The sequence below is a fragment of the Pagrus major genome, chromosome 6 (genome assembly GCF_040436345.1).
Source record: "Pagrus major chromosome 6, Pma_NU_1.0".
NCBI lineage: Eukaryota > Metazoa > Chordata > Actinopteri > Spariformes > Sparidae > Pagrus > Pagrus major.
This window is the reverse complement of record NC_133220.1, coordinates 5,528,812-5,551,002: the sequence shown is the minus strand read 5'-3', so window position 1 is coordinate 5,551,002 and position 22,191 is coordinate 5,528,812. Positions and strand designations below refer to the sequence as shown.

At 42.8% G+C, this 22,191-nt stretch overlaps 1 protein-coding gene across 2 annotated transcripts in view; it reads left to right on the top strand.

Annotated features, from left to right (window-relative positions):
* The window catches only part of LOC140997667 (glutamate receptor-interacting protein 2-like), a 273,676-nt gene that overhangs the window by 231,766 nt on the left and 19,719 nt on the right, over positions 1 to 22,191 (top strand). For both annotated transcript variants that reach the window (XM_073467633.1, XM_073467634.1), the window contains exons 3-13: positions 1,512 to 1,647; positions 1,741 to 1,886; positions 3,430 to 3,516; positions 4,106 to 4,181; positions 8,865 to 9,010; positions 9,406 to 9,553; positions 10,228 to 10,397; positions 15,573 to 15,722; positions 15,831 to 15,983; positions 16,080 to 16,266; positions 19,813 to 19,958. In XM_073467633.1, the coding sequence (XP_073323734.1) occupies positions 1,512 to 1,647; positions 1,741 to 1,886; positions 3,430 to 3,516; positions 4,106 to 4,181; positions 8,865 to 9,010; positions 9,406 to 9,553; positions 10,228 to 10,397; positions 15,573 to 15,722; positions 15,831 to 15,983; positions 16,080 to 16,266; positions 19,813 to 19,958 (1,545 nt within the window). The remainder of the gene's footprint in view (positions 1 to 1,511; positions 1,648 to 1,740; positions 1,887 to 3,429; positions 3,517 to 4,105; positions 4,182 to 8,864; positions 9,011 to 9,405; positions 9,554 to 10,227; positions 10,398 to 15,572; positions 15,723 to 15,830; positions 15,984 to 16,079; positions 16,267 to 19,812; positions 19,959 to 22,191) is intronic.

Sequence of the window (22,191 nt, the reverse complement as noted above, 5' to 3'; positions counted from 1 at the left end):
CTGGCCTATATGCTCTATAGAGTGGTGTCGTTATCGAAAGTGACAAGTTGCAACTTGTATTCACAGAAGAAGAGCGAGAGGGTCGCAGAGACACACTGCTGCCTGAAGGATTCCTACAATATTGCTGTAATATTTCTAAAACAATGTTTAAACCCAAAGAAATCTGTCATTTTATTCAAGGCGACAATGTGTTTCATTTGGTCACCTGTTGTTAAAACTTCCGGGAGAGTCAGAGAGTGAAGAAGGAAGAGCGATGATGCATTATTGTAGGCTGGCGTCGCCGGAAGTTAGCATCGCCCTGGTTCGCTTTATAATTAAATTGTTGGACTTTTAATGATGTATTTTATTTTTTAGAAAAAAACATGTAAATATATTTAACCTGTAGTAACCACAGACCTCATTTCAGGCATATAACTGAAAACCAATTCAAAATCATCACAGACTTTCAGACGAGGGAACCGGATGTGTAAAAATGCTGACTGACGACAAACTGCAGCGCTCTGTTAGAGGCAGAAACTACACTTATTTAAATATGTGTATATTCTTAGTTGCTGTTATTTCTTTATTGCTCTGTATAATTTAAAGGGAGCTGACAAAATATAATTAATGTTAAAAGGGTCTGTGTAATAAGGCTTCAGCCTACACCTTGTTTGTTTGATTGATTTGTTTTTCTGAAGCTAGAAAGCATTAAGTTAATTTACTGTCTATCTACACAGTGTATTTGTGTTTTTTACAGGTTGGAAAATGACCCAAATAAACTAAACTAAACTAAAACACACTGTGTGTTTAATGGAAAGTCATACAGGGTTTTAATGGGGAGATTGTGTGTCACACAGTCTAAGATAAGGCCTGTAAAGACGTATGCACTCTTTTATTTATGGACTTTATGTTGAAGCACAATAGATGTATTTATGGGCTTTGACAGGTCAGAACTGATCCTGAGAATCTCAGTGAAACACACCAGTAACATGTAGTCAATAACACTGAGTCTAAATAGTTATTGTTCTGCCTTTTTTATAAAGTCCGAAGAGTCGTCGCCCGGACAGACTTTCCTCTGCAGACTGTCACTGAAGACGTCCTTTAACCTTTCGAGGCCTTTTCAGCGCCGTCAGGATCTTTTTCAACTGGAAATGACACACACAATGAAACAAGGAGGCTTTGTTAATTCTCATTAGTTGATGCTAATCTTATCTGATCTTCACATTTACATTGGAGTCATTTCAGCTGACTCGTTCATCCTGAGCAGACAGAGGATCAGTGTCACACTCAAGGACACACACAGCAAACGTCTTTTTGGTTTATCTTCCTTTGTATCACGGCTTCCCTTTTAATCCGGGAATCAGAATGGACGGAGGGCATCCACTAACCACTTATCTCCCTATCTCGTGTGTTCGACTGTGTGTGTGTGTGATTGTGTGTGTGTGTGTGTGTCTGGGTACTGTATGTCCTTCTCTTCCCCTGTTTTGTGTCTGTGTGTATTCGTCTTTATGTGTGTCTGTGTTTTTGGTTAGAAGCTCTGCGGGGGGTGACCATGGTGGAGCTGGTGAAGAAAGAAGGCAGCACGCTGGGCCTCACCATCTCAGGAGGGACGGACAAGGACGGGAAGCCGAGGGTATCGAACCTACGGCCCGGAGGACTGGCGGCCAGGTGGGTGCAACACCAGAAGGTCATATTTTCAAAATAAAGTACATCTGACTGTTTCACTGGCCTTTACATGCTTCCTTCTCTTTGACTGTGCAGGAGTGACCAGCTTAACGTCGGCGACTACATCAAGTCGGTGAACGGCATAAATCTGACCAAACTGCGGCATGAAGAGATAATCAGCTTACTGAAGAACGTAGGAGAGCGAGTTCTGCTGGAGGTGGAGTATGAACTGCCACCTACAGGTACAGGCTCATCTCCATATGCTTTCATGTGGCGTTCAGGGTCAGAATGTAAATCGCTCCAGTGAGGTCAGGTGCAGTCAAACATGAAACCATATTGGCAGACACGGACGTCAATGTTGGATGATTCTGCAAAACCATGGAAGACATTTGATGATGATGTCTTTTTTTAAGTGTTTTTAAATTTCTACATATGGCAACTATACCATGGTGAAGGCTAGGGCTAATAAAGTGTAGCAGGTTGTGGTGAGGGTCACTAAACTCCTGGTTAAGGTCCGGGTAGGTCAACCCAACAGACAGAATGTTAGCTTGGTGTCTTTCTGCAAAACCACAAATACTGTAAGTTAAAACTGAACTGTTTCTTTATGTTGCAACTTTTTTTCTATTTCTCTTTTTGTCATACCGCTGTGCTTATGTACTGCTTAGGTTTAGGCACAAAATCCACCTGGTTAGGGTTAGGAAAACATCATGGTTTGGCTTAAAATGGATGGAAATGACTGCAGGTGTCCTTAGAAATATCCACTGGATTGACTCGAACTGTGGCCGGCCATTTGTCAGCCTTGTTGGCTGTAATAACACCACCTACATCCCCTCCACCTCCTGACGTGGAGCATTTAATGTGATCGCGATATGCCACATTGCTACAAATGTAAACCTTGGACGTGTCTGTGGTTTGCAGAAACATCACGACTGGGGTTGGGGATGCGAGGATTTGTGCAACCTAAACACCTTTTTTCAAAGAGTGACATTGGTATTATTCAACCTCAGACCCCAGTTTTACCATGTTAGATGTGAAAATATTGATTGAGGAGTGAGAGCGAGGCCAGAGATCAGAGAAGCAGCGGGGGACACAGTGTGTAGCGCCAGAATATTTTTATATCTGATGCAGAGACTTAAAGATTTATTTCGTACCTAGAACCCATTTCAATGAGACGACTGGTACAGCAGAGGTTCTGATGCATACAGGCGTGTGGCAACAAAACGAATACAGTGTTGATCACTTCTCAAACTATTACACTGAACCTCTGGTACCTGTAGCAACACGTCCACACCAACCAACTACTGAGCATTTATTTCACTGCTGATCCACTTTGGCTCTGAATAAGTACGCATCAGTCAGAACTTGATGAGCTCAATATCTGAGCAGCTTTTCCACGTTCAGTAAATGCATTTTATTTTATTATAATGCATTTAAAGGTGATAAAGTGTAGCTTTAGCAGCTGTAAAGGAGATAATAGGCATCCTTAATTAAAACCCTCACTCCAGACTGCAAACATATTAGGATCCAGGTGCAATTGGAGGTAGAAATGAGTATTTCTTGTGTCGTAATTGTATAGAATGATCATCGTTCGTGCTTATTTTCTGTATTAAACGTTCATGCTTCATTGAGAGGATGTCAAATTACTGAATGTGATCAAAATTTAGATTTAACTTGATTTCTGGAGCAACAGAAGTGAATTGCTCGAGGAAATACTTAACAGAAACAGTAAAAATGACTTCCTAATGTTTCTTTTTTCTCTCTCTGTATATCTCCCTGTTCTCAAAGCACCAGACAGCAGCTCAGGGGTTATATCAAAGACAATCGACATCTGTTTGCACAAAGAGGGGAACAGCTTTGGTTTCGTCATGAGAGGTAACCGTCAGTGAAAATAAGCCGATTACTGTACGATTTCTGGGAACCATGTGAATAGTTAATGATTGACACGGCGCCCCCAGTGGGATGGTGTCAGTAAATGAAGAGGTTGTTGCTGAAGGACTGTTTCCTAAAAGTTGCATCAGCCACCAGAAAAATGTGAAACTGCAGTCGGTCCAATTCACTACAAACTGTGCACACTTCATTTCTTAAGCATGTTTTTAATCATAATTTTTAATTGATTCCCTTCCTGCCAGGAAGCAATCAGTTTAATTTTTATTTTCTTTCGCTGTTTGTGTGTGAAAATCAACTCGAGGAGCTGGTTGAAACAGGAAACACATTACAGCCAACAACAGAAACCGTTGATTGAGTTTTCAGAAAAAAATCCCAGCTGGAAACTGATCCAACAAATACAGCTACAGAGGTTGTTTGGACCAAAATACAAAAAATAAATCAGTTCCTCAGTGTGATGGATTACCTATCTGAAGTTTTGATAATCTTTGTGCTGAAGTGAAACAAAAACAATGAAGGTTTCTCGTCATGTGAGTTCAGTGTGATCAGCTTTAACCCTTTTTTACTCTTCTCACAGGTGGCGTCCATGAGGACTGGCACAAGTCACGCCCCCTGGTGGTCACCTATGTCAGGCCAGGAGGTCCTGCAGACAGGTAGCACTGACTGCACACTCATGCAACTCTAAATATATTCTCCTCATGTGCTTAAGTGTGCAAGCTCACACAAAGCAGCACATAACAAACACATATGCAGCCAGGAAGAGGGATTATGTGTGTCTCTTTGGGGGTGAAAAGAAAAAAAGTGATGTCTAGGAAAAATAGACGCCTCCATTGAGTTTAAACTAACAGTAGCACAACTGGGCCAGTTCCAGTCAGGGTTTCTGGGAGATTCGTCTGTGCCTCCATGCGAATAAAAACCTCCAAGGAGAACAATGTCATTTCCCGTGACCGTCACTGGTACGTTTGACAGTTGTGTGTTAACTCATGGCTGCGGCCGCATGAATCACCTCCTATCCTCTTCCATGTTGTCATCGTGTGTCCGTCTCGGTCTTCATGTTTGGGAAATAATCTGTGGCATTTTCACGTAAATGTCAGCTCGGCAACTGTTTTACTGATGGAAACGCAGCAGTGATTCAACCTTCTGTGGATCCCGTGCATGAATCCTGCACGAGCAGCTGGGAGGACCACCATCTACAGACAATTCAGACCTTATATTCTCAGGACGAAGATGAAAAAGCCGAGAAAATACCTTAAAATTAGCTCCGATGGAGGGAGACAGATTGAAGGCTGAGTGATGACTTAAAAATGAAAATGTCTTCTTCATGCTTATTGATTTCTAGGTTGTTTGTCCCGGTTAACGACAGTTTGACCAGTTAAAAAATGCTGTAGTTTCTGGACTGGACGCTGTCAGTGTTGGGTTGATTTGGGGCTGGCAGCCAAGCTCATGTTCTCTGAAGTTTGTATATTTTGATTATATATTCCTCCCCAAAAGGTAAATGCATATTAGTTTTCACTTTATTAATTTTCTAGTCAGTTCCACAAACATTTTTAATTGCCGAAAGCCAGTTTATTGTGGTGTGAGATTTGCGACACATTCCCACCCCAATGTAACAAAACCTCAGTGAGCTCTTAGTCTCCATTAAAATTCAGCAAAAACAACACACATAAAATGACTATAGTTTTCTAACTATTTTAAAATAAAACACGTTGGATTTAGCAGCGATTCTAGCTGGTGGACTCCCCCCTCATGAACACACACAGTTGGTCTCTTCCACTTCCTGTTTGAGGGAGTACAAGAGGCCATCTTAACTTGATGAACATCTTTTGGTCAAGAAACAAAGCAGCATGAGTCTGTGAATCCTAAACAAGGTACAACAGTCACATCTTTTTACATTTAATGAATGCAACAACAGCAGGAAACATTAGCAAAGTAACAAACAACAGATGTGGAGTGTAATAAATAGTGCTGCATGAAAACAAAAAACTGCCTCATGTCATGAAATTGAAATGTTTGTTTGCTAACTGGATGCACTAAAAGAGTAAAAAGTGCAGTTCTTCAAGGGATTGTTGGTTAATATTTGTTTTATTGTGTAGCACTAGTTCATGGTCTGCACCAAAAGTAATGCACATGGTTTTTATTACGTCTACAACCAACTGTGGCTCATGTAGACACGAGCAGGTGGTGTTTTTGCATTAAACAAACAGAATCTGTGCAGAAAACTTGAATCAATTCAATGCAAATCTTTTAAAAGTTGAGGCAATTGCATGTGAGGAAAGTAATTGCTTTTTTTGCTTAACTAACAAAATTATTGTAAACATTGACGCTTCAATAGAGAAGCTTTTTTTTTTTTTTCCTGTTTCTTCAATCTCAGAAGAGTCTAACTCTGATTTAACGTGTACGATGCAGTTTATTTGTGAAGTGTTTTTGGAAAATGCATCTAAAAAAGTCCACAGCTGCTGCCTGCACCAAACAGGAGACGATTTATTTTTTATCTGTTTTTTCGTTTTTACAAAACCACCATAAGAAGTCATTACAGCAATAACATAAAATGCATTCAGGCGAGTGACAATTCAAGGAAGGAAGTGAATAAAAGAGAGAAATGCAGACATCAGTGCTCGCTGAATGAGATTCTGGAGTGACATGTGAGACAGCTCTCCTCCGCCATCAAACAAAAAAAACTGGAGTATCTTTTTTTGGACGAACAGCCGGAGATAATCTACGACGAGGAGCTGTGATAGAATCACACCTCTCAAGATGTTTTCTTTGTTTCCTTTAATTTGTCACCCATCTGTTTTGCCAAAAACACAAATCTCACAGCTTTTCTGTCCCATTTTTTCTTTTTTTTTTAACCGCATGTTCTACTCAGCTGTTTCTACACTCAGCCAAGACAAGAAAAGATTAAAAGGAAAATAAAGTGTAACCCTCCTCTGTGATCACTCAGCAGCTTCAATCAGCCGCCGCTCGACTTTAGAGCCGGGAGATGCTATTTTTATTCTCGTAGTGAAAGAACCGCATGCAGCAGTAAAATTAGGACGCGTGCAAGAATAACTGCGTGAAACCAAGCGGTTATTTTTCTACCGAGTAAGTGAATGAATGCTGGTCAGAGATCTTCGACACATCTGTCAGGCTCGGCTGTGTGTGAGCTGCTTTATAGTCGTCAAAAAATTGATAGTAGATCAACCAAAACAATTGGATTCACATTCTCCGTGGTTTTATTCATCCCCCACACAGGTGCACAGACCAGGACAAGACCAAGATTAAATTCTATTTTACTATTGAGTTATTTCACCCCGAAGCTCATCTACCACCATTCTAAAGAAAATCATCTTCCAAAATGTGGGTCAGTCCGGGGGGAAGCGAATGAGATATTCATGCCGCTTTTATTTCCCATTTATATGCCAATTGCAGAAAACTTAATCCACAGCACCATACAGTCCCAGGAGTGCCAACATTTTTAGCATTAACCCAGTGGGAATTACTCTGAACTCTGAAAAAGTGCTAGAGAGCAGCGCCGCTTCATGCCGGATCACAAACCGCTTTTTACTGCATCGTCATTTGGACAAAAAGAGACGCGCGGAGAGCCGGCAGGCGCTTTAAAGTAGGTTAAATGTCAGCGAGGTCCTCAAGACCTTGTTTCAACTAACATCTTAAGTCGTTAAAGGGAAAATCCGCCCTGAATCTACCTCTCACTCTGAAAGTAACAGCTGTGGTTGGTGTACTTTTTGTATCTTCTTGGTCAGATGTAGACGAGAACAGATTCTCAATATGACCAGGCTGCATTGAACATGTTGGATTTTCACTCCGGCCCGCAGCTTTTTATTGGTGTAAAAAAAACACACTCCACACATTTCTTGTGAGATGTCATCCCAAAGATTTTTTCTCCCACATAACCTAATTCCAGCCTTAATAATAAAAGCCTTTTGGTCTCAGCTTAGCTTGCATCATGTTGTGAAAAAGCTTCAGGGCTATCAGCATCGTACTTTACAACTTCTGGCTGGTGCGATGACAGCTCTGTATTACTCACACTCTGGCATCATGCATAAAGCATCTATCAGCCTCTTAATGCAGTCCCCCCCTTTGCATGAAAAATTAAAAATGCTGCTAATCCCATTTTTTTTGTTGAGACAAATAATTGCCTAAAATGTGCCATTAAGTGCCTCTAGAATTATTACGCATCCAGTCCGTGAAAGTGCCTTTTTGTCAACCGGGGACTGTTTGGAAAATTACCATCATTTTAAATTAAAGCAGATCACATGACATGATGTTTAATCTTGATATTTTTTAATCCGGTGAAGCACGGCGGTATCATCTGTCATCTTAGCGCTGTTGCCGCTGTTATCTGTGTGTGTCCTCCAACTGAACTTGAGAAATTATACTGTTAGACTCAGACAGATGAGAGGAGAAAGAAAGAAGGAGAGTAGTGGAGGTAGGAGAGGAGGAAAAGGCGCAAGTAGGACAGCCAGGAAATGAGTCATGATTTAAGAAAGAGTTGGGAGAAGAAAGAGAATATTTCTCAGTGAGAGGAAAAGGGAAGAAGGGAGAGAAATACGATGCAAGAGGAGGCGACAGAGAAGCTGCAGCAGGAAGAAATGGAAATGGTTAAAAAAGTCAAGGCTGGTGATTTTTACTGACATTTATCTCCACACATGAAAGCTACATCGTGTTCCCATACAAATAAAACATATTTGAACCTGAATGAATAAATGAAGGTAGGAAGGAGTGCTTGGAGGAAGTTAGTGTGACTGAAGTTAGACTTTTAAAGGAAAAGTTCACCCAAAAATAAGAAAAATCAGTCATTATATCTGCTCACCTCCATGCTGATGGGAAGTCAGGTCCATAAAACATTTCTGGAGCTTCACAGCAAAACAGTGTTGCAGCATTCTCATAAACAACTGAAGTAGTTGGGGACTAAAATGTAAAAAAAAACCTCCAAAACATAAATGGCTCCATGCAGCTGATCCGGGGTAATTTGTGGTAATGCAGGACTCTGGCAACCCCCAATTTAGCAGCTACAGTGAAGATTTTGTCTTAAAATAGGTTGTGATTATTGTCTTTTAAAATGAATTTGGGATCTCTGGGCTTTCAGAGTCTTGGCGAGCTGTATAAAGCCATTTCATGTTTTTTTTACTGCAACTTAATCTCCCAAAAAAATATATTTTTGGTGAACTGCTCTTTTAAAAGATGAAGGCACATGAGGAAATGAAGCAGGAGGTAGATGGAAATACAAAATCCTTCACCTCTGAGTCTCAGTTTTTTAAGGTTTGATGTGTCTGATTTCTCAACCCTGCTCACTGTATTTTAACATGTGATATTTTTCTTTGTGCATGTGTGTTCAGAGAGGGAACGCTGCGTCCTGGCGATCGTCTCCTCAGCGTGGACGGCGTACCGCTGCACAACACCAACCACAATGACGCCCTCAGCGTGTTGGCTCAGTGCGGTCAGGAAGCCCTGTTCCAGATAGAGTATGATGTCACTATTATGGGTGAGAGACCACACACACACACACACACACACACACACACACACACACACACACACACACCCACACACACACCAGACTCAGGCACAAATTAAAGCTTGGGGCTGAAGTTTCTGGACTAAAATGCCACTTAAATTAAAAATTGGCTGTTTTTTGTTGATGCCTTGGCATTTCCTGCCGCCTCCAGCTGAGTGTAAATCTTTTGTGTAAATCTTCTCAATTTAACTCACCCAGAATGCTTTGCAAAGAATCCCCTCCTCGTCACATCTGGCCGTTGTTGCTTTTTAAGGACATTTTTGCCTCAATCTCATCTGCTACTTAATATTGGTGATACAGACATTTTAAAGGTACTCCGCTGCTCTCAAATGAAAAACTTTTTTTTTTTTTTGCTCCATCAGACACGGTAACGAACGCCTCCGGTCCGCTATTAGTGGAAATCGCCAAGTCGCCAGGAGCGACGCTGGGCATCAATCTGACGTCAGCAAATCATCGGAACAAGCAGGTCATCGTCATCGACCGAGTTAAACCTGGAAGCGTGGTGGACAGGTACACACACACACACTCTCACACACACCATATACAATACATGTCTGCATGCATGCATCATGTAGTCTGAGTTCAAAGCAGCAGCGAATGGACTAAGACAATACTAAGAGCTAAAAAACATGCAGAACTCTGAATATATAAAAGAAAATACTGGTGGGTTATACAGTATTCCCTCTCCCTCTAACATATGCATGCACACACACACACACACACACACCAGACACAGTAACACACACACACTGACACGTAGGCTGTATCCTGCCCTATAACTAACACAGACAGTAGAAGACAGGATTTCGCCCCGAGCTTCAGTCTGGCTCTAAAATATACATGAAGCACTTGAACTTTGAGTCAGCGCTGGAACGAGCACTAGAATAACCTCAGCCGACTGAGCAGGTTGACTGCGGAGGTCCAGGTCCTGTCACTATTCATTCCCCCACGGTTCCACAAAAGTTGAACTACTGTATGAAGTGCAGAGGCACCAGGTCGACCAGCTGTGCCGCACGCTGATCCGAGCTAATCAGGCTAACTTGTGTAGACTGCGTGTGGTTTTTCCTGACAGAAAAAGAACACAATGTATTTCTGCAAAAGTAATTTGTACTGTAATTCTTTCTCTTGTACTCTGCTCTGGTGAGACTCCTTCCTTATTGGAATTTCTCCCTGTTTTTTACCAGATGTGGAGCGTTGCACGGCGGAGATCACCTGCTGTCAATAGATGGGACGTCGACGGAGCACTGCACGGTCCTGGAGGCGACGCAGCTATTAGCGAGCACGACGGAGCTGGTGAAATTAGAAATCCTCCCCTCCCATCAAACGAGGCTAACTGGGAAGCAGCACGACACAGGTGAGGTGCATCAGCGTGTGTGTTAACGTTTACCAACAGAACCGGAGATATCACCTTTTTTTATTCTGCACATTCTTCTCCCTTTTTCAAACTTTGACGCCTTCATTACCCAGAATGCAACTTAGCCAGTGAGTGACATCACTGGAGGTAATTTATCAGATTTCTTGCAGCTTCCCCCGGAGCCACAAAAAGCTTTATACCACCATTTTTTTCACATGTAAAGTTGTACACGACCTGTAAACACACTTTAATGTGTAAAATCAAGATTCAAGATTCAAGAAACCTTATTGTCAATCACATAGTGACAGACAATTACCTTCAGTGAAGACTCGGACAACATGAAACAACATCCACACCCATGAGACTCATAAAATCACACAACAGTGAGAAGCACGTGTGCAGAGCTACATGAACAGAGCAGCGTCTGTGTTGCCTTGTTTAAAATGACCTTTATTTTACTATGTGGAGGTCGGCAGAACAATGTCATGCAGAACTGACACGAACACATTCAACTAGATCAAACAACAAATGTGTCATGATGACATAATTAAGATCAAAGTACAGTAATTATCCTCTAATCATTCACAAACGCGTGACTCATCCCGCTTTATTTAGTGACATCTTGTCAAGCAGATGGTGTGTGTTTAAAGTTCTGTGGCCATGTTCATGTTGTTGTTGTCCGCGCACACCTTGTGTCGTCCTCCACGGCAGCTGTTAGCTCCGTTTGATTATGTTGTGTCAGATATGAGATGAAACGGCTCTGCAGGAAACACATTTTACACCTGTCTGCTACTGAAGTGATCCAGAAGTCAGGTGTGTTTGTGTGTGACGGAGAGAGAAGTTTCCTTTGTTCAAGTATATGCATCAGCGTTTTTTATTTCTATATCTGCATCTGTGTGTGTGTGTGTGTGTGTGTGTGTGTGTGACTGCCTGGTCTTGAAGTTAATGAGTATAATAATCTCTTGATGAGATTAAAGCTGTTGGCTGTCAGTCAGGTTTTCACAGCAGGCCTCCACCATCATACAGGCTCAGAGTGCGTGTGTGTGTGTGTGTGTGTGTGTGTGTGTGTGTGTGTGTGTGTGTGTGTGTGTGTGTGTGTGTGTGTGCGCGCGTGTGTCTAAAACATGTCCAGTTTGTGTGTTAACAGCGGGGTGTGTAGCCACCGAAATCCATAATTCTTTATAAAATGCGAGTGTTGACATCTCTTGTATTCCGCTCAGTGAAGTCTAACCTTTCGATGTCTGTAGTGGAGGAGACGACTGTCGATCAGCTGTTTCACTGAACCTCAGTGGCCCTGAGAGCTGGAGGCGCTGAAGGTTCAAGGATAAGTTCACCCAAAAATGAAAATGAAGTCATTATCTCCTCGCCTCCATACTGATGGAAAGTCGGGTGAAGTTTCGTAGCTCGTAAAACATTTTCTGGAGCCTCACAGTGAAACGGTGTTGCAGCATTCTGCTAAACGACTGAATGATGGGGAAAAAAAAAAAAAAATGGCTCCACGCAAAAGATGTTATTTACACCCTTGAGGTGTGGATTAGGTTCAGGCACCCACATCAGACTGGCTGTTAGCTTAGCTTTTAGCTTAGCGGCTACAGTGACGATTTCAACTTAAAAATTGGTGTAAAGTAACATATTTTGAAATCAATTCGGGACTTTCTGGGCTTCAGTAGACTTCGATTACAGAGGACGAGCTCTGTGGAGCCGTTTAATGTTGTTAATTTAAGTTTTAAAACTTCTTCAGTTGTTAAGGAGAAACGCTGTTTTGCTGTGAAGCTCCAGAAATGGTCATTTTTTGGGTGAACTTGTCCTTTAAGAACACACATGCAAACAGAGAAAACACAAGAAAAACATGTTGACTACACATGCACATGTGGCCAAGACAGGGTAGGTGCACTTTTACAGTAATGTACAGTATGTATTCAAACTCCTGAGCTTTATTTCATGACACCTTCCAGTCATTTTGGATTAACAGACCCAGAATCAGGGCAGTATAAAAAAACCAGAACACAGATTCTGTCAGGATCAGCCCAAAGTAAGCTGCCCCACGCAAGCCACAGAGAGAAAACAAACACTTATCTCAGTTGTCTTCGTGGAATTGAGATTGAAGAATATTTTGCACGCTGCAGCAACTTTGTGCTTAATTAGTGTGAGTGTTTCTTCACCCGTTAGCCAAGTGACGGCTTTTCATCTGCGGGAGAATTAGTGCCAGTGGATTTACAGCAGGAGACGCTGATTCCGACGGCTGCTTCATCATCTCAGGTTAATGCTGCACAGCTGACGGGCTGACGTGTACAGGTTCACACACATGTAGCACCTGTGATCATGCTGCCAGTATTGTCCTGTAGTCAGTCGAACATGAATGAGCTTTACACACACATCTGTTTGTGTGTCTTCTTTCTTAAAGTTTCATTTTTCTCTGACCTGATTAGAGACTCATGAGAGGTGGAGAGAGGCGGGATTAACAGAAAAAGGCTGATAGACACAAAATAAAGACAAATTCTCGACTAAAAATAGAGAAAACAGCAGGAAGCAGGAGAGTTGAAAAGATACGCGACAGATGAATGAGAGCTGAGTGACAGCGAGTGTAACGGCGGGATGGTATTTAATTAAAGTCATTACACCTCGCAAAGATGCTGTCAGACGCCGCCTGCAGCCTGACACCTCCTTTCTTCTCCTCCTCCTTCTCCTCTCCTCTCCTTCTCCTCTCCTTCTCCTTTCTTCTCCTCCTCCTTCTCCTCTCATCTCCTTCTCCTCTCCTCGCCTCGCCTCGCCTCGTCTCTCCTTCTCCTCCTCCTCCTCTCCTCTCCTTTCTTCTCCTCCTCCTCCTTCTCCTCCTCCTTCTCCTCTCCTCGCCTCGCCTCGCCTCGCCTCGCCTCGCCTCGCCTCGTCTCTCCTTCTCCTCCTCCTCCTCTCCTCTCCTTTCTTCTCCTCCTCCTCTCCTCTCCTCTCTTTTCCTTTCCTTTCCTCGCCTTCTCCTGCTCCTCCTCCTCCTTTCCTTTCCTTTCCTTTCCTCGCCTCGCCTTCTCCTCCTCCTCCTCCTCTCCTCTCCTTTCCTTTCCTTTCCTTTCCTTTCCTTTCCTTTCCTTTCCTTTCCTCTCCTCTCCTCTCCTCCTCTTCCTCTCCTCTCCTCTCCCTCTCCTCTCCTCCTTCTCCTCTACTTGAATTTAGCTTCATCCCCTTCGTCTTTTCTCCTCTGTCTTGTCTTGTCTCCTCGTCCATAGGTTTAGGGTTATGTCTCCTAATCTGAGGTGGTGTGTCCTCTCAGATGTGTCTGATGGCAGGAGTTGCTCTTGAGTTCACCACTGTAGTCTCTGTTTGATTGATTGACAGATACATTTCTATTTCAAACATGTAAACCAACTGTTTTCTCCGACTGTCTCACCCAGCAGAGAAAACTGTCCCCGTCAGCTCTTACATCCCTGCACAGCGACCATCTGACATACGTCCCTTTGTCTCCACACCATACGTCCATAACTTATAATGTTCTGCTTCAAAAGCTGTGAACGAAGTCAGCTGGCTAGTTATACTGAGGAAGCTAAGCTAAGAAAATGCAAATGACAACAGCACAATTGAAATAAAACCCACCAACAGCAGCCGGGAGAAAAGAAACTGCAAAGAGAGATTCCAACGCTGTAACCGAGTGTCTCGGGGTCGTTTAGCTGGGCAGGTTTAATAAGAAATTAATAAATGAGACATGAGGGACGTAACTTCTTTTCATTTTCTCTCCCACCTCGCTATCGCCAATAACTCTGAGGGGAGGCACTACATTTGAGCTCTCTGTTGGAGGTGGAGGCTTTTAAATCACAATGTTGCAGCGGTACAGAGCTCATCAGTCGATGGCTGTCAGCTCTCCTCCCCCGTTCTCTCATCGTATCCTCGTCTTTCTGTTCCTTTCCTATCTTCTCTCTTTTGTTCCTCTCGCCTCTGTCTTTTCTCTGCTGCCCTTTTGTTTCCTTCCATCTAATCTAAGCGACAAAGAACGAGAAAGTCCGAGAAGCAACACATGTGAGCTGACCACACACACACACGCACACGTACACGTACACGCAAACACACTCTGGAAAGGTCGCCATCTCATCTTTTATCTCCTTCATTTGTCTCTAGGAAGCAAAATGCATTCTTTCCTGCTTGTAATCAAGATTGTGCGACTGCCTTTGTGTGTCTGTGTGTGTGTGCATGTGTGTGCTCATGTGTGTGTGAGAGAGAACACAGCTCATTAGGACACTGATGGCCTTGTTGGAGACCTTGCGGCCAGCCTGCCGCTGCTTTATTAATAGACACTAGACACTTGATTAAAGATTGTGTAGTTGTGTGTGTGTGTGTGTGTGTCCACTGCAGCACAGATTACTGTTGGTGAGTCTGGACATAAGTGTGTGTGTATCGTCTCTTATCTGTGTGAGGTGTGTCTTTGTTGTGTGCGTCCTGCCTGTGTGCGTGCCACTTCCTGTCAGCAGATCCGTCTCTCCCGGCGCGTCTCGCTGGACCTAATGACTTTATTTTTACTCGGGGAGGATTAGAGGAGAAAAAAAAATGTTACCACATTTCTCCGATCTCACCCTGAGGCCGCCCGACACTTACTGCTCCTCAGACCTCCCGCCAACAGAGCGCTTTTTAGATAAGATGACTCACATGTTGAGGGAAACAAAAGCTCTGCTGGATGGATGTGGCGGCAGCAGGGCAGCTTAGGATCAACTTCAGAGCTGAGATAAGTGTGTGTGTGTGTGTGTGTGTGTGTGTGTGTGTGTGTGTGTGTGTGTGTGTGTGTGTGTGTGTGTGTGTGTGTGTGTGTGGAGGAATTACACATGAAGCTGTGTAGGTTGTCAGTCTGCAGCCTTGATTGTGATGCTGATGCTCTCAGTGGGTGTTTCCCCCCAGAAGAGGTGCTCCTCCTGACATCTGAGGGAAAAAGTGACGTGATGAGCAGATGGCGCCGGCAGTTCTTTGTTTGTGTTTTGTCAGGCTTATATTTTGCAGTCACTGTGTTGTTGCTCTCTTTAATTGACAACACAACGAGATAATTCAGTGATATGTTAATGAGTCAGAATCGGTATTTGTGGAAAATGCTGGCAGGTGTTTGTTAGATCTCTCGCCGCGTTACTGACACTGGTCGACTTTGTGCTGTTCAGTTCACGGATAAAAATAAATACAAATAAAAAAATCATCTGTGTGTTTCAGTGAAGGTTCAGAAGTCGGACCACCCCCACTCCTGGGACCCCTGTGTGAACTACTGTCACCCTGCCAACTCCACCCTCCTCAACACAAGCGCCACCCTCAACAAGTCGTGGACGGCCTCAAACAATAACACCATCAACGACTACTGCAAGTGTAAGAACGTCAGACACTGACGAGACGGACTCATCCGTCAGACTTATTTCTGTATTCATTTCTCAGTTCATATCCTCTTCAACATCTTTCTGTTCACTGTCTTTGCAGCTCTGGTATCAGCCAGTTTCTCTCCCGGTTCTACGACCACATCAGGCCCCAGCAGCCAGAGCTCCAGCACCTTGCCCCGGCCTACAGTTCCCATGAGTCCACGTAACTCGCTGCTCAAACGACGACAGAGGAAGAAAGAGCACAAAAGCTCCTGTGAGATTCATACGTCTGTCTGTCTGTTTGTACAGTTATCAAATTATTTCCAAAGAAGAAATTAATAATCAAATAAATCTGTGTGTGTGTGTTCAGTGTCTCTAGCGTCCAGCTCCGTGGGTCCGGGTGGTCAGGTAGTTCATGTAGAGACCAGCGAGGTCGTCCTAACCGGCGACCCGCTCAACGGCTTCGGCGTCCAGCTGCAGGGAGGAATATTCGCCACCGAAACGCTGTCCGCACCCCCGCTTATCAGATTCATAGAGCCGGACAGCTCTGCAGAGAGGTGAGCACGTGCACGTTCATTCATGACTCAACACTACATGATATCCTGAGAAAATACTGAAATATGACAAGTAAACAACTGTGGAAGTTAATAGTTGAAAAGTCAAAATATTGACCCAGGAAGTAATTAGTTTTTGTTTTGTTTTTATGTTTTATGTTGTTGTTTTAATAAACTAATAGGCAATTTAAATTCAAAGTAGGCATCTTATTTAATCAGGCTATTTTTTTTTTTATTAAAGTGCGTGTGGGAGTGTGTGTGTGTGTGTGTGAGACCGGTGTTGGCGGTGTATTAACAGCTCTGCTCTGTGTGATGTGAGGGTGTATGAACATTTTTAAGCATTTAATATATATATACGTGGGGTTTTCAAAATCTCGACATGCACGTGTGTGTGTGTGTGTGTGTGTTTGTGTGTTTGTGTGTGTGTGTGTGTGTGCGTGTGGTCATACTCCCCTGTGGGCGTGTGTCTTTAGTTTTACTTTAATTCATGCGTATGTGTTCACAACTTCATTTAAGTCACTGTATGAATTCTCATTAGTATATGCATTGTGTGTGTGTGTGTGTGTGTGTGTGTGTGTGTGTGTGTGTGTGTGTGTGTGTCTGATGTTCCTGTTGTATTAACAGCTTCTCTAAGTGCTGGGTGTGATTCTGCACCCTGAGGCCACACTCCCTTCTCCATTAGCGCCCACGCTAACAACACTAATTAGCTTAGCTTCCCCCCTCGCCCACGCTGGAAGAATCGATAAGTAGCCTCCTTTTTCCAGCTTGACAGGCTGAATCCAAATAAACGCTTTCACACCACTCTGGATTACACTTAACCACAACTTACAGCCTTTAACACCACAAGTCTTGTGGAGCGAGGACGTCCTCTTCCCTCCTGCATCAGTGCTGCTGGAAGGTTTCTGTGACTGTTATTATAAATATTGTCACCAACAAATAAATTTTTTAAAAAGAAAAGTGAGGGTAACTTTAATTTGATGAATCTCTGTAAAATATTCAGAACCTGAACACCTCATTATGCTGCTATTGCTGCTAATTTCATTCGGCTCATTAGCCTCGGAATGAAAATGTCACGGTGCAATATAACCATGCTGGCAGTGAGCAGCTTCACATCATGCCTGTAGTTGTTATGTTCACAAAAAACCACCAGAAAGCTTCTGTGGGACATCTTAAAGCCCATCGTAATGCCAAACACACATTCTCCTTTTAGTGTCAGCACTGCAAAACGTATTTTTGGTTTTGCTAAATTCACAGGAACAGGTTAACAATTAAGAACTGGCTATAGATGATGCTTCAACAAGTTTACAGTTTCTCGTAGCAATGTACAGCTAAAACAAGAGTAAAGTCATAAACAACAGAGGGAAACAGAGGTGACAGTGAGACAGAAGTGATGGTGTCGGCAGGTCATTTAATCCTCTGGAGGAAATATAAACTGCGTGTGTGTGTGTGTGTGACATATAAGTGACTGCATGAAGGTGAGGCCGAGTTAAAGTGAGACAAATCTCTTCATCGTCTCGTGTCAGGAGTCTCTTTGGTGCAGAAGGGAATAACTAATGTTCTCATGTTGACCTTTGACCCTTTACCTGTTCAAAAGACAAGTTAAAATCACACAGTGTTTAACAGTGCAGACTGAGGTGGAGCATAAATTATGGTATGTTCCACCGTACCGTAATCTTTCTGCTAGAAAAAAAGCTAAAAGCTCGGACAAAGATGACGATGAGTGAACTACGAGCGCAGCGACGAGGCAGGAACTGTGATATTCTGGGTACATGATGCCCGAGGTAGCACTGCGCTACTGTTGATAATTCATGAGACTATTTTTGTTACATTCATAACATTTAGCAAACTGCATTTAATATTGTGTCTGTTGTTGTCTTGGACGTTATTTGTCCTGGAGCGTTTTGTTTTATAGATGCTGTTAGCAAAAATTCTGCTGTATTATTGTTCCGCTGTTGGATTAATAGTCAGCGGCTCATTTTTAAAGCTGGTAATTAGCATTGCTGCTTTCAAGATGACTTGGCTTTTTCTTACTCTAAAAGTTGTCAGCGTTGTGCCGAGGACTCGGGGCACGGGGAGGCAATTGCTCCCCTGGTGCCCCAGTGTTCAAATCAAAGTCACCTCTCGGACGCCTGTGTGGGAGATAAAACATGACGAAGTGCCCTCGAGGCTGCGCCACATTTTAGATGATCAGTTAATTGCATGATTCATCAGTTTGATTTTGACAGATGTTGGCAGGTTGTTGCAGTTTTACAGATGTGAGCTTTGTTACATGCTCAAGAAAAGTCAAACGTAGCGTGCCTCGGCTCACTGTCCAGCTGTAAAAAGAAAATCAGTGACTTGAACTGACTTTCCAAGTAACATTTGAGGGGCTTCACTTCCAAAACTGAAAAAGGCGGGAGGAAAAAGACTCTATATACCTTTTTTTTTTTGCCAAGGTATTTACATGATTCATTACTTAACAGTTGGCGCTAATGTGCTTAAATCTCCTTCCAGCACTGATTTAATGCAGTGAGGAGCAGGTTTGGGGTCTTCCAGATGGTGAATATGTTTGGAAACACAAATCTTTAATATCCAAACAGCAGCATTGAAGGCTACAGTAGCTAAAAATGATGTGGCACAGTGGGGAGTCTGAGGCTCCTTCTGGTGTCATCTGTCTTTGTAAAAATGAATTAAAAAGGAAAATAAAACACATCCCTGGCAGGAGGCTGATGATTAGTACACCTACACGCTTGAATTTTTCTTTTCCCCTTTGGGAGCGTTTAAACCCCGGAGGGTAGTCATATCTAAATAGGCACAGAGAATAGCTCCATGATCACGTCTTATTTCAGGCGATGTAAGTGACAGTGGGCAACACTGGTGCACACTCGAGGAAAAAGTGTCTGGATGTTTCCTCGTCTGCTTTGTGGAACCACTGCGAATCTCAGGACTTCCTCATTGAACGCCTCCATCAACGACTTCATAAACCCCGACGAAGAAGATTTTGGCTTTGATAAAACCAAATCTTAACCTCAAAACTGATCATAGCTCACTGAGAAAAGAAACCAAAACTCCCAAGTTTCATTGCAGGAATCAACCTCAGAATCAACCATGAACCTGCATTCTTTCTCATGGCCAGCAGGGGGCGACTGCACTGTAGTCCAATTGTATGTAAGCTTATGAAAAGAAAGATCAAACTTCTCAGTTGATGTATTACCTCAGTAAACAGTTTCCAAATAATTTTTTTGGGGTCTCGGTCACTAGTTTCAAATCTTCTTCAACACAGCACGATGTTCATTTTTTTAAATGTTGGTCCCATTTAGAGTAAAATAGGTGAGAAAGCAGGTTACCTGGCTACCTTGTGATTGACAAGTCACTGCCACTACATGTCCTCAGGTTATCAATCAGACCCGATCAGGATATTCTCCCCAGCTCCACCCTCTCGTCCAAATATGGTCACTTCTAGCTCCACAAAAAAAAAAGCTGGCAACGTTATCATAAGCGGTTGTCCGAAGAGTAATGTAATGTAAATATCCAGTGTCTCTGACATTACCGTGGTGACCTCTGTTGTAGGTGTGGCCTGCTGCAGGTCGGAGACCGCCTGCTGTCAATCAACGGAATCCCCACGGAAGACGGAACACTAGAGGAGGCCAATCAGCTGCTCCGAGACGCGGCGCTGACCAATAAGGTCACGCTGGAGATCGAGTTCGATGTAGCAGGTTTGTGACGTTAATGCAAAGTTTGCCACGTTCTCATGTTTCTGCTGTAATCAGCTGCCGTACTGCTCTCTGGTGTAAAAGTGTGAATATCAACAGGTGTCACACACCCGTTGAGGTTTTTGAGAATAAAATGTGAACAGACCGACTGTTACACTCTGTACAATCGCCAGTTTTGTTCGAGTATTAACAAATGGTCACATTTGCACGGACAGGATGAACCGGTCAAACTGTGCTGCTAAGAGCTTCAGACTCACTGCAGGCAGGATAATTACGGCTCTTCGCCGCAGGGCACGCTCCCATCTGCATGCTTTTAACCCCATGAACATGTAACAACCACGCTGATACCCCACGAGTTCAGAGCTGTGTGTTACCGGCCTTCATCCTGATTTCTGTGTTGAAAACAGGTCACATGCTGGTGCATTCTGATGTAGGCTTTTGAAACTCACACAGATTTTGATCCGTCCAAGTTTTTTAAAAGGTGAAATAGATCAGATGTTATTGTATTTGTCAGGAAGTATATATTATTTAAAGATGGCAATATTATATATAAAGAACTGGGCAGCTGTCTAATATTTTGAACAAAAAAGGGGGCAGCATATCAACAGAGTAACTGCGAACTATAGCTGCTGTTAGCTATTTAGCTCAGTTAGCCATGCTTCCATGGTGGTCAAGTGCCACTTGATCAGGGGCTTTTGACTGGTCAGGCAGGGCTAGCTGGTTAGCATGCTAACTTCAGTAGATAGCGCTGCAACACAATACGTAGACGTCATGGTGTTTGCTATAATGCTAAAAAAATATTATTTTTACAATCTGATGACAATTTTGTTTATTTTGTTGCAGCTTTAATAGTTGGGAACAGTCAGAGGAAGGTGTCTGCTGTTTTTCAGTATTTTTTGCTTCGTACATTTTCAATGATCTCAGAGAAAACTTGGCTCGACCTCGTTGTTCAGTTCAAGATACTTTAAAGGTCCCTTATAGAGTTTTCTTGTAAACAAAAGTCAAGTTTAACATCAGTGATATTCACTAGTTTTCACTGTGTCCTTGAGCTCCAGCAAATGTGTTGAACGTTCCGCCTCATAAAACATTTGCTGCACTGAATTTTTAACTATTTTGAATCATACATAGTTTATATCAGTGTTTACTCGTTTCCAGTCATTGCAGCATATCTAGATGTGTTACCACCACCTGTAGATCAGTGGAATAGTGTGTCAGTCGTGTGGTAGGACGGTCTGTTGCATCAGACTGTGCTTGCACAAGATAAACATTTTTAAAAAAGGATCCGTAGCACGACTGGAGGTCGAAACTACACAGGAAAGATTTAAAAGTCTCTCAAAGGAGGCTCCTCCAACAGTTTCTGACTATAGGTTTGCATCCAGCTTTTAAATTTAGCTACTTTTACACCGAGAGATTAGAAAAAGTTCAGCCATGGGAACGTCTCTTGTAGTACAGTGGCTTTATCCATTCAGTAAGACACAATGAGGGCCTGCTAAAGACATAGTTAAGGACTGTACAGAGTCAACAACAATGAACTTCTATAAAAATCAATATATCTGTATTGATTTGATCCATATTCAATAGTTTAGTTTTGAACAAACTATTAAAATCAAACTTTTTTACCTTATGACCACTCTGTGAGACACTAGGATTTGATTTCACTTGATTTCAACAGTGTAGTACGTTCTGTTTTTGATTGTCTTTCACAATGTTGCATCATTTAATGAGTTATTATAGCAAGAAAATAAATGAAATTAGCATTTACACTACAAACAGAGAGAAATGATTATCTTGCCCTGTCATTAACCCCAGAAGTTGACGCAGCCGTACTCCCGGGAGTAATATCTTAATAACTTATCAGCCTCTTTTTGTAGCAGTCGGGAAGAAAACTGTTCATTAAATTGAATCACTTTGATACACATTGAAATCTGACTGATGGACGGCTATTGTTGCAAATTTTTCCATTGCATTTCCAATTTTTTGCCATCGTCGGTCAGATTATCTCGAGTCTTTCTGCTCAGCTCTGGAGGAAAGAAATGAAATGTTCTGCGGAGTCGGTGAGCAGATAAGAGCTTCGTGGTGAAGTGATGAGCTGATCCAAAAAACAGCTTGTTCAAAAAGTCTTAAGTGCTTGCTCTGCTCTCGACTCGCGCCCCGCCATGTTTACGCCTGGATGTAGAGTTGTGTTACTGGTGGAATTATTGTTATGACTCATGCAGGCGAACAGCGAGGATGTGAA